Source organism: Lepidochelys olivacea, assembly GCF_965140295.1.
Source record: "Lepidochelys olivacea isolate rLepOli2 genome assembly, chromosome: 3".
Classification (NCBI taxonomy): domain Eukaryota; kingdom Metazoa; phylum Chordata; order Testudines; family Cheloniidae; genus Lepidochelys; species Lepidochelys olivacea.
The window spans coordinates 97,384,889-97,398,204 of NC_140413.1; the positions used below are offsets into that span (position 1 = coordinate 97,384,889).

Genomic DNA, 13,316 nt, shown 5'->3' on the forward strand with positions numbered 1-13,316 from the left:
GGGAGTTTGTCTGTGCAGATTGTAGTACAGACCCTAAGTGCCTTCTGAGTCATAGCTACTTAGTTTACTGACAAAAGCAAATGTTCATTACTGTCAGCACTGCTGAGCCAGTAATTGCAACTACCGGGCTGCAGAAAAGTAAGCTGTTTTATCCTACCTCATGCATCATCAACAAAATAATCTGTTAAACTCTGATTCCAGGATCTACATCATTGATGATGACTGATAAGGAATGATCATCGAGGCTGAAAGAGCAGAGTCTGATTTTCAAATACCAGACAAAGCATGCAGATCTGGCAAATCACAAGCTCGCTCTTCCTCTCAGATATGGCACTTCAATTCACATCACTGCATATGCTGAAAAATTAGCTGAAACATTGAGGCATGTAGACATATTTTAATACAATGGATGCATATCCTGGTATCTTGTAGAAGGACCTGTAGAATTTTTCAATATGTGAAAAGGAAATTGACTAATATTAAAATAAGCTCATGATACTGATCTATGCTGGTAGTTAGAATTTATTTATCTAGGTACTTATGTGGCCTCCTTAACCATAGCATCTGAATGCAAGAATGGCGTTGCAGATTGTAAACAAGTGTTTTCTGGTTTGACCCACTCCCTTGACATTGGTATGACTTTCAGTACTGATGGAGTATGCCACTTTTTACATTGGTATTGTTTTACGAAATAGATCTAGAAGTGTTTAAGCAAGGACATATTTTCACTTGACCTGGTTCTTTGCTGTGTGTGGTCATTTACACCTGTGCAAAGTAGGTGTAAAAACCTTCCATACCAGACATCTATATCCCCTCTTACATCTACTTTGCACAGGTGTAAAAGACTACACAAAATGTAAAGTTTCAGAGTAACAGCCGTGTTAGTCTGTATTCACAAAAAGAAAAGGAGTACTTGTGGCACCTTAGAGACTAACCAATTTATTTGAGCATAAGCTTTCGTGAGCTCACGAAAGCTTATGCTCAAATAAATTGATTAGTCTCTAAGGTGCCACAAGTACTCCTTTTCTTTTTACAAAATGGAAAGAAGTGGAGAATCAGGCACACTCTCTTAATGGGACATTTGTGAACAAGCATGACAAATGTATAATATGCCTCTAGGTTTGAATAAAATTTGGGGGGAAAAAGCAAAAATTGCACAAACATAATTTGGAGTTATGGTAATTGTTTATTAATACGTAACAAAACAATGTTTTTCTTTGTCTACAGAAGTTTAACTGTTGACTGAAATTATAATATTTGGAGATTGATCCTCTGCATATCTCCATAGAATCAAGAGCTACATAGATTTACAGCTGGTGAGGAACTTCCCCTTCATGTTTTTAAAACAAACAATAACTGCACCCCCCTAAATGTACTCCTTTCTTTGGGTTTCCCAGTGTGTTCTGTCTCTGAGGTGTTTATTTTTGTTTCAAGTCTGGTTGTGGAACCCTTACTCACATTAGTGAACACTTAACTCATCAAACAGTTCTATAAATTTAAATGGACTACTTGCATAAATGTTTACTAATATAAGGGTTCCTCAGTTGGGTCTTTAGATTAAATGCTTTCAGTACAGAACCTGTCCTAATTTTGTGATTTACATCACTGAACACAGTGTTTAAAACATAAGAAATAATACTAAAATAAAATAATATATTGTCACCGTAAGCTTCAGTTTAGGATGCTAGTCCTTAGTCAGCTACCTATTTAGAATAAATGTTTACTTGAGTAGAATAGAGACTTAATATACTATCATTCATATTATATTTTCAAAGCAACATACTTACTTTTATTAATTAGTCCACACAACATCTTTGTAAAGCAGGTAAACATTCTTACCTACATTTTACAGATGGAAAAACCGAGTTAAAGAGAGATTAAGTGACATGGTTTTAGTTGTACTGCAAAGCAGTGGTAGAGCTAGGATTAGAATCCAGACTCCCAATCCTGCACTCTGGTATTTCTCAACTGGTGAGTCAGCACCCCGGGGAGAGTCATGAAAGGCATCAGGGGGTCATGAGGTGTTGAAAATGATATTATAGTTCTAAAGCAAAAAAAAAAATCCAGAATAACTGGCATGGCCCAAACCTGAAAGTTTGTGAGGGAGCTGAAACAGTTGCAGTTGTAGTAACTCTATCCCATTTGTGTTCATGCAGGCGACTGTCTCCCACTACCTTGTTCCCTTCACTCTAAGGGCTTGTCTACATTACCTGCTGGATCCATGCGCAGCAATTGATCCAGTAGGGGTCGATTTATCACGTCTAGTCTAGATGTGATAAATCGACCGCCAAGCGCTCTCCCGTTGACTCCAGTACTCCACTAGAGCGAGAGGCGCAGGCGGAGTCAATGGGGGAGCATCAGCAGTTGACTCACAGCAGTGAAGACACTGAGGTGAGTAGATCTAGGTATGTCAACTTCGTTATTCATGTAGCTGAAGTTGTGTAACTTAGATCGATCCCCCCACAGTGTAGACAAGACCTTACTGTTCAAAGACAAGTATTCTGTCATCCTCTCAGTACACACACATATACACATAAATTATACAAACTTATCACTGCTACACCTTTTACTCTTATGGCAAATACAAAAGGGTCACAAAATTTTGTGATTTCAAATAAAGGGTCGCCAACCTGAAAAGATTGAGCTACACTGTGCTGTATCTCTTGCTGTACTGTGAAATGAGTTTTAACTTCAGAATCACATGCCATGGCCCTAGCTCTGCTCTGGCATTGCAAAGCAGCCTTAATGCTGGTTTTTCTAGCTGGTGGAATAGTTTTACATTGTTTTGTTTTTGAGTGTAGTTATGTAACAAAAAAAATCTACATTTGTAAGTTACACTTTCACGATAGAGATTGCACTACGCTACTTGTATGAGGTGAATTGAAAAATACTATTTCTTTTATCATTTTTACAGTGCAAATATTTGTAATAAAAACTAATATAAAGTGAGCACTGTACACTTTGTACTCTGAGTTGTAATTGAAAGCAATATATTTGAAAATGTAGAAAAACATCCAAAAATATTTAATAAATTTCAACTGGTATTCTGTTGTTTACCAGTGTGATTAATTGCAATTAATTTTTTTAATTGCAGTTAATTTCTTTGAGTTAATCATATGAGTTAACTGTGATTAATCGACAGCCCTAATTGTAATGTTAAAACTAAGGCCTTTGTGTATTCAGGGTCTCTATATGCCTATTACATTGTAACTGCTATATGGTCTGTATCTTCTGTGTATTATGTATCTTTTGGTGCACCATTTTATTATATGATTTTTAAATGTAATTCTATTGTATTTTACTATGCTCTAAGTATTTCTTTCTTGCTTTATTAGATATATTGTAACTACTTATTTCTTTTAAATAAGTATTATTTTGTTTTGAACAAGTTCTGCTTGTGTGTGTCAATTCTTGAGCGGAAGGCTGTATCCGTGTCCTTTCAGGGTTAGCAAGACCCCTGGCAATTCCTTTAGGGCAAGTCACAACCTTATTACTCATTTGGACAGAATAAATTGCATAATCATAAGCAAATCACTCTTGGAGTGCCTGAGGTCCAAATTTTGGGGTAACAAGGGGTAATTTAACTCATCTAGATATTTGCCTAGTTTTACAACAGGCTACATAAAATGCACTAGCGAAGTTAGTACAAACTAAACTTTCCTACCATGACTTTTTTATATGGCTCTATATACTATACACTGAAATGAAAATATAATATTTATATTCCGTTTGATTTATAATTATATGATACAAATGAGAAAGTAAGCATTTTTTTCAGTAATGCTGTGCTGTGACACCTTTGTATTTTTATGTCTGATTTTGTAAGCAAGTAGTTCTTAAGTGAGGTGTAACTTGGGGTACATAGAACAAATCAGACTCCTGAAAGCAGTACAGTAGTCAGGGAAAGGTTGGAGCCACTGGGTAGGTGAGCTCCTGGCTGTAACAAGTCACTAATAACTGACTGGCACAGCTGGGGGCAGAAACTGGGCAGTGCAGGCCCTGGCACTGTTGGGTGCTCTCTGTTGCAACTCCTGGCCGGAGCTGTCAGATTGGCTTTATTTTAATGGCTGTGACTGAACGATGTGCAGCAGGGGAGAAGAACTCCCCTGCCCCACTGACGGAGCAGATGCAACCTCCCGCTCTCCCTGCCACAGCGCGCCTCGGCTAAGGCTGCGGGAACTAAGACGTCCGTTCTGAGGCGGGAAGGAAGAAGAAGAGGAGGAGGAGGATCCTGGAGCGGGCGGGGGGAGGCAGCGCACGCGCTACTTCCCGCAGCCCAGCGGCGCGCGCTTAGCCTTAAAGTTTGGAGGCAAAGGGGAGGAGCCTTCGCCTTCACTGTTGCGGGCGGGCGCGTCAGCAGGAGTCTTGGTGCGGCTGCGCGGCGGTTGAGCGGCGGATTCGAACGGTCCCGAGGCTGGTGGGGACAGGAAAGGGCGGTTGGACCCGCGCGTGAACGACCGGCCCCTCCGCGCGCTGCGCTCTCGGCTCCCCGGGGGCTGTAGCCTGCACGGCGGTGGCGGGGAGGATGAAGCGAGCGGCGCCCCGCAGCACCCTGCGGAAGCTGATAAAGAGACACAAGCCCCAACTTCGTCTGGCGGCCAACGCCGACCTGCTGGTGAGGGGAACCGAGGGGGGAGCCCCCGGGGGCTGGGCTGGGACAGGGCGGGAGGGGGCCGAGGGATCTGCGCAGGCGCGAACTCCTGCCCCTGGCAGACGAGCTCCCCTCCTCGTGCGGCAACGGCTCTGCAGCGTCCAAATACCAGGCCGCGACGGGGGTACGGCACCAGCTGCCCGGGGGCGGCGGCGGGGGCGGGCACGCTGAGGGTAGGTCACCCTAGTGCGAGGGGATGTGGGGCTGCGCCGCCTTTGGGGGTGTGGTTCCCCCCCCCCCAGGATATGTGACTGGTCCCTAGTTGCTCTGCAGTTTTGGCTCACTGGAGAGTTGAGCTGCCCCTGCCCCGCTTGTGTGTGTGGGTCCAGGTGGCTTCTGGGCACGGGGACGTGAGGTCAGTAGAGGTGCATTACAAGGTACTACACTCCTCAGGGACACCAGGTTGACCATCATATTGTTAATATTTAGGCTTGAAAGGATTCGATTTTATTGGTAAATGGTTGATTTCACTGTAGCACACAGAACCCCATGAAAAGATATTTCTGTGACTAATAATCGATATTTGCAGATGGGCAAAGTAAGAAAAGTGCTACTTGACAATTTTATTTGATTTAAGGATATATACTTTGCATAGTTTAACATGTGATAACTTGTGTTTTAATGGCAATAATACTTTATTTTTTTTAAACTCAGGGCAGGTATACTTAAAATGCTGCATTGGCTACAGTTGCGCCGCTGTAGTGCTTAAGTGAAGATGCTCCTATGCTGATGGGAGAGCTTCTTCTGTCGACCTAGTTAATCAGTCTCCACAGGAGCAATGTTGTTGTGAGAAAAGCTCTCCTGCTGACATAATGCTATCTACACATGGGGTTAGATTCGTATAACTATGTTGCTTAGGGGTATGGATTTTTCACACCCTTGAGTAACCGTTATACTGATATAAGTCTGTAGGGTGACCTGGCCTCAGTGTCTACTGTCATTAAATTGTCTGAGATCCCAATAATTTCCTGCAACTATGAACATATAAATTGATAAAATTGAAAAAATGCTTAAAAAGTGCATCCACTGAAGTGAGCTGTAGCTCACGAAAGCTTATGCTCAAATAAATTTGTTAGTCTCTAAGGTGCCACAAGTACTCCTTTTCTTTTTGCAGATACAGACTAACACGGCTGCTACTCTGAAACCTGTCAAAATAAATATTGATATTATCCATCAAAATTATAAATAAAAATCATATTCTGCCAAGCCTGTTTTATTTTGCAGTTACCTCTACAGGCTGATCAGATCCAGACCTCTTTGTTACAGGTACTGTATATATAGTAAATGACAGACCCTGCCTCCAAAGAGTGTACAATCTAAAAGAAATAACAGATTTAATGAAAGGCTAAGCAGGCTGGTCTTTGAGGGAAATAGGGTGACACTAAGAGGATATAGGCAATTTTTAGCCAATCAGAAGGAGTAATTGCAGTTTCCCACCTGCCTAGTTCTTATCATATTGCAGTTTTCCATATGTATTACAGCAAAGGTGAGTTAGCCATCAGTTAGTAACCATATGGTTATTTGGCCAACTTTTGAATAAATAACATATATAACTGGTGGTTGGAGAGTATAGATGCTATATTTTGGAAATGGGGACTTGGGATAAATGAGTGTAATGCTGTGGTGGACTGTCAGGTAACTGAATGTTGGTTAATAACAGAGATGCACTGCATGTATGCATCTTAAATTGTGCATTTTCTGGTAAAGACACCTGAATAACTTAGGCCTCAAATTGAGCGATGGAGTGCATTCATAGAATCATAGAATATCAGGGTTGGAAGGGACCCCAGAAGGTCATCTAGTCCAACCCCCTGCTCAAAGCAGGACCAATTCCCAGTTAAATCATCCCAGCCAGGGCTTTGTCAAGCCTGACCTTAAAAACCTCTAAGGAAGGAGATTCTACCACCTCCCTAGGTAACGCATTCCAGTGTTTCACCACCCTCTTAGTGAAAAAGTTTTTCCTAATATCCAATCTAAACCTCCCCCACTGCAACTTGAGACCATTACTCCTCGTTCTGTCATCTGCTACCATTGAGAACAGTCTAGAGCCATCCTCTTTGGAACCCCCTTTCAGGTAGTTGAAAGCAGCTATCAAATCCCCCCTCATTCTTCTCTTCTGCAGGCTAAACAATCCCAGCTCCCTCAGCCTCTCCTCATAACTCATGTGTTCCAGTCCCCTAATCATTTTTGTTGCCCTTCGCTGGACTCTCTCCAATTTATCCACATCCTTCTTGAAGTGTGGGGCCCAAAACTGGACACAGTACTCCAGATGAGGCCTCACCAATGTCGAATAGAGGGGAACGATCACGTCCCTCGATCTGCTCGCTATGCCCCTACTTATACATCCCAAAATGCCATTGGCCTTCTTGGCAACAAGGGCACACTGCTGACTCATATCCAGCTTCTCGTCCACTGTCACCCCTAGGTCCTTTTCCGCAGAACTGCTGCCTAGCCATTCGGTCCCTAGTCTGTAGCTGTGCATTGGGTTCTTCCGTCCTAAGTGCAGGACCCTGCACTTATCCTTATTGAACCTCATCAGATTTCTTTTGGCCCAATCCTCCAATTTGTCTAGGTCCTTCTGTATCCTATCCCTCCCCTCCAGCGTATCTACCACTCCTCCCAGTTTAGTATCATCCGCAAATTTGCTGAGAGTGCAATCCACACCATCCTCCAGATCATTTATGAAGATATTGAACAAAACTGGCCCCAGGACCGACAATCTTTTCTCTTGTAAATGAAACCTGTTAGGGTAAAATGCTTATTTTAAAATTCAGCCGTTAGAACTTAAGAAATGGCCATACTGGGTCAGACCAAAGGTCCATCTAGCCCAATATCCTGTTTTCCGACAGTGGCCAATGCCAGGTGCCTCAGAGGGAATGAACGGAACAGGTAATCAAGTAATCCATCATCCCCTGTCGCCCATTCCCAGCTTCTGGCAAACTTTTAACTTTTAAAATACCATTGACCATCTATCATCCTATATCAGTTTTAAGCTAGTCACTTAGAATAAAACCTCTGCAGTGGGAAATAAGTGTGTAGTGGGACATAATATGAACTCAAATGTGTATACGTTTATAGTTGAAAACTTAAAGACCCATGTCTGCCCTTGATCCATGACCACATTTCCATTGTTGTCAATGGACATTACACATGGGGGTCAAGAGCAGTGTATAATAGTCTTAATTGTGCTGTATTAAGATTACAGGAGTGGGTTTACTCAAGTAGCCCATTGAAGATAATGGGGCCACTTGTGAGTAAATGTTTTTGGGATTAGGCCTCTGGTGCAGGTTGTGTTAAACTGTACAATCTGTAGTTTAGTTTCTCCTTTCTTTTCCTCTTTCCTTTGAAAACTGAGGCACTACATTTATCAAGAGATTAATTTTTAATCACCTGTCTGGCACTTGCATTTTTATGATTTTAAGAAGCTATTTGTTTTGATAGCCGTTATTCCATTAATCAGTGGGGTATATTCTATCCTGTGTTTGAGATCTGCTTGGTGCAAGAAGATGTGGAGGAGTTTGAGGGAGTCTGTTATGGCTCCCTTATTCTGTATGTTTAAATTAGATTATGTCTACACTCTCACTTCTGTCAGTATAATTTATGTCGCTTGGGATGTGAAAAAGCCACTCCAAGCAACATAAGTTACACCAACCTGAGCGCTGGTGCGGACAGCACTATGTCAGCAGGAGAGCTTCTCCCACCGCCAAAGAGCTTCTCCCTCCTGCCACTTCTCGCGGTGGCTAGAGTAATTAAGCCTATGGGAGAGCTCTGTCCCCTCAATTTAGAACAGCTACATTGGAGAGTTTACAGCAGCGCAGATGCGTTAGTCCAGCTGCGGCGCTGTAAACTCTCTAGCGTAACCATAGCCTGAGGGTTGAGTACTGATGGAGCAGAGCGCTGCCCTTTCCTTAATGTCGTCTGTAATATGGACAGGGTGTGAGGGATCATTTCATTTGACCTAGGAGATAGTTGCTGCTGCTTTGCACTGCAGGATTGGAAATGAGAGTCTTGGACTAACATACGGGAAGAATTTCCCAAACTAGTTTGTGGACCATACTTGGTGATGGCAGGAAGGAGTTAACTGGTCACATGGTACTAATTGCTCCTTCCCCCCGCAATTCCTAAAGAATGGTTAAATAAAGAAACACTGTCTCTGAAAATAATTGTAGGTAAATATTCAGCACAAAGTGAGAGGGCTCAAGGGTGATTCATAAAATCTAAACTAAGTCCAGGTTTTTTTAGTTACCGACAAACTAAATGAGTACATGGTTTGAACCTAAAGGCGTAACTCCTAGTTGTAGACAGGATTTTTTTTTTTAGGAAACTGTTGGGAAACACCAAAGTATATTCTGTAGGACCAAGTATTATGCCTGCAGGTGTATCTGTGGCTTTTTTTTAGTACAGACACTTTTTAGAAGTTTGGCTAAATTGAAGCTGTGTGTGCAGGAAATTTTTGGGGGCAAGAAATGTTCAGGGCTAGAAAATTAAACTGTAGCTGAGTAATAGGGTTTTCTTGAAAACCCTTCACAGGAATTATTTCGCTGCATCTTTTGAAGTAAAGGATTCATGCCCTTTTAAAAATAAAGTATTTGCTAAATCCATATAAATGATTGACAGTTTATAAGCATTTTGTTGGAAACCTATTTCACTGCATTGGTGTTTTGTTCTTCAAAGGTGCATTTGAACTTCTTACTGTTTCTCCACCGATTAGCAGAAGAAGCCAGGGCAAATGCTTTCGAGAACAAGAGTAAAACAATTAAATCTGAACATACCATGGTGGCAGGAAAGGTAATAAAATTAAAGTTGAAATTTCTCTCTCCCTTTTTTTGCTTAAACACTTAATATTAAAGGTTTATCGATAAGGTCGCATTGTTACTATACAAAAGCCAGGATATACAACAGTAAAGATTTCTAGAGCAATGCTATCTTTGCTATGTTTTTTATATATAAACAAAACATTTTAAAAAACCCACCTCAAAATATATTAATCCTCCGGAACCTTAACAATAATAAAAAAATCAGTGTTGTAAAATTCACTACAATAACATCAAATAAACTGCCCGCACATTAACATATTCCCCATCTCTTTCCATAACTCCAAATTTAAAAATTTTCCAAAACAAAGACCATAATTTCCCTGCCCTTCAGTGTCTCGAGTGTGGGGAGTGATGAAAATCTGGACTCTTCCAGACCAAGAATGGGATCAAGTTCCAGAGTGGAGGAGTGTTTGTGGAAAATGCTGTTATATCAAGGGAGCTGTAGGTATAGTGGCTCTGCTGATCTTAACTGCAACAATACATGTGGGTCTGTTACCAGTGGGGAGGTGAGGAATATCATCTTGAGCCCAGGCTAAGCAGGTGGTCTGAGAGAGCTTCACAAGTAGATTGCATGAAACAACAAAAAGCAGTTTAAGACAAACATCCGGAGAGGGCATCTGATGCTCCTTCCAATCCTAGACCCCCACTTGTTTCTCTCTCTCCCTGGACCCTGCCCTGTTTCATTTAGGCAAGGGAATTCCTGAGTGGAGTGTGGGAGAGGAACACTTGGAAGTGTAAGGTCTCATCCAAAACTCCATCTCTTTCAGATGCTGAGTCATCCTTGCATCTACCTTAGTAGGACTGGACAAAATGGAAAAATGATGCCATGCAGCTTTAACATATTGGAGGCCCAGCACCCCATGCATATTAAATTTTCTAGTCCTATTTTTCTTGTAAAATATTTGCTGGATATATTAATGCTAATATATTTAATACAAAATATAGAAGATGTGCAGTGTGGCCCTGTTAAATATTGTGGTTACAATCTTGTGCATTTCTAACTTTTTAACTGTGCAGTCTTAATATTATTTAAATATCGTTGCTCTTCTATTTTTTTAAGTGAAAAGATGGAGAAAGAAGAAATTGCCTCGTTTTAATAATGTTAACACTTAAATGGTTCTCAGTCGGGCTGAGAAGTGAACTTCTTAATTTAAACTCTAAACCAAAAAATGCCCATTCAAAAGTTTTGGTGCCCTTTTCATAAATTAAAAAAAACCCCAATATGAAGCATTACAAACAAAAATCAACCCATAACAGCAGTAAAAGCACAAGATGTTATAAAATGTGATATCTAGATATAATGGGGTCAGAGCCTTAAGGGATGTGGTGAGAGCTTTGAAGAACTATTGACACCTCTGGGTGGTCTCTAGAAAACATTTGTTTTGGAAAGTTTTTTGCATTTGAAGTTGCATTTTGTCTAAAGTATGTTCTGTGATATGAATTTCAATATGACTGATTTTGTTTGAATAACAGTGGGCATATAAGTAATGATGAATATACTTTCTTTCACTTTCACAGGTTATCTTAAAGAAGAGCAGAGGCTAGGAAATCAAGAAGTACTCTCTAATCCTGCTTGCTTTACCAGTGTATTTTTATTAACTCTTTAGTATCATGGCTAAGATCCTCAGTTGGTATAAATAAGCATAATTTCATTGAAGTCAATACATCTACACTGCTTTACCTTTGTTGAGGAATTGGACTTATGTTCTTAAGAAACATCCATGTTTACATGTGATGTGCATTCCTTTATACATGAGTCTCTTACCAAAGCACAAGGCAAACACTTGTGGTGAAGGTAATTATTATTATTTCTTTTTATAATGTAAGTTTTCGGTTGCATCTTCAACTAAAATACTGGGAAAAGCCTATAGCATTTCCCTTCCATGTGCTTACGGTAGTTGTATTCCTAATATATTAATCATTCTAAGAGAGACTTATTAATGAGGAGTTTACGCTAAATGTCAGGTTAGTTTTTGTTATAGCAGCAAAATGTTGGCTTTTTAAAGAAGACTGACAGTCTGAAAATGTTGCATCAAATATCTTGGTTTCAGATTGTTTATAAATATCTAGTTTCAGAGCCTTAATTCTTGAAATAATTTTAAAGAACAGCACAAGTTACTTAAATAAACCTTCTATATTTTTTGGGACTGGTAATGGGATATGGAACCTTTATTTTTAGATGGTGTCCTGACTTCTCCCAAAATTGCTCCATTGACTGTCCTGTGGTTTACATCAAATGAGCTGATGGTCTTAATTTAGGTCCTTGTGGACAGGTGCACTTCATAAAAACAACCACTACAACTGACATCAGTTGCTGTGCTTGAAGTTAGACCTAGAAGCGGCATCAAGGATCAGCTAGGCATGGATACTATGCTGCTCTCTGCCTTCATTTCTCTGGGTTGAATCTCAGTGGTGTGTGGATATGGTGTATATATTTTACGTATATAGTGCTTCAATTTCAAGTGTCTAGAATCCTTATGAAACTAAACTTTTAAAAATGTAGACTTGTATCTTTTTCTTTTGTGTTGCTTTGTGATTTATGTAATATTCGTTAACAGTGCTTCATGTGTGCATATCAGTTAATTAATTTTTCATTGAACAGAAAAAAATAAAGACTTTTTATACAATGTGGTCATGTTGAATTGTCTTATACTGTTAATATGTTAACAGGACTCAAAGTATGCAAAGATAAATCAAACAGGAATTTTACCAAATGAAAATATTCAGATCTATTTAAGCAAATTGTAGTAAAATTTAAATCCAAATGCATAAACTGTACAAATAGCATGCTTCTTTCTATATTTTAAATCCTGCATTCTAGTATAATTTGGTGTATTCTTATGGCAAAATATCTAAACTGCTTTTCAGGGGTGTTTAAAAGTTTTATCCATAACAGTATACAGAGAGGGGAGATGAATTCTTTGTGGTTCAGTTATTTCCTTTTGTGTTCTTGCTCTTCAGTACCATTAGCTTGTGGATGGGGAGAAAGATGGGAGAGATGCTATGTGGCTCTCCCTCTACCATTCAACTTTTCGCCTGCCCCAGTGCCACAGAGAGAGACTCTTCTCTGCTCTGGTACCACCAGCTGAGGATGGAGATGGGAAGAGGAAAGATGGACTCCCTCTTGCCTTACCAACTTTCAGTACCACTAGCTGGCGGGTGGGAAAAGAAGGTGCTCCAGTGCTTGGACTCATCTCTCTCTCCTTTTCCTCTCTCTTATATTCACACCCACAATGAAAGTGAGGGGGAGGATGTGTAGGAGAGGGAAAGCTGAGGAGACAGTAAGTCATGAAGGAAGCAGAGGGAATGAATGGAGGGATATTGATCCAGTATGCCTTAGAAAGACCTTAATAGAAAAGATCTAAGTCAAAACTAAGTTTTCTAGTATTTTGTCAGCCGATGTATCTTTTGCCTACCATCAGGACAGCCTTCCCTGGGTGCAGTTCAGAAGATGATAGTTATTTGCAAAACTAGTGCACTTGAATCTCCGCCTAACCCCTATATACTAGCAAATTTTGATACTCTGTTGTATAGTTAGGTTGTTTAGAGTCAAATGTGCACTTTTTATGTTTGTTTGTCAGGCAGAAATGGTATGAAGTATTGTAAGAGGCTATATTCATATATAATGTAGAAAAGATACTCTATTTTGTGGTGGTTGAGAAATTATATGAACATATAATTAAGTTACTGTAATAAATATGCACAAAAGCAAGAGTTAAGGTTACAGGAACAACTTTAACAATGACATTTCCTACTTTTTGAATACTTAGTTGTACAACTATCTTTACATCCTCTTAAAATACTTTTGTGTATAGAGTGTCCTAGGGTTTTGTAAAAGCTAAATCTGT

General features: G+C 40.2%; 1 protein-coding gene across 1 annotated transcript; it reads left to right on the forward strand.

Moving 5' to 3' along the window:
• The first annotated feature begins 4,262 nt into the window (after positions 1-4,262).
• Positions 4,263-12,059, forward strand: CENPW (centromere protein W). Its single transcript, XM_084623597.1, has 3 exons — positions 4,263-4,615; positions 9,326-9,439; positions 10,987-12,059. Exons 1-3 carry the CDS (start codon positions 4,526-4,528, stop codon positions 11,011-11,013), a joined length of 231 nt encoding a protein of 76 aa, XP_084479723.1. The 5' UTR covers positions 4,263-4,525; the 3' UTR covers positions 11,014-12,059.
• Positions 12,060-13,316: the final 1,257 nt, after the last annotated feature.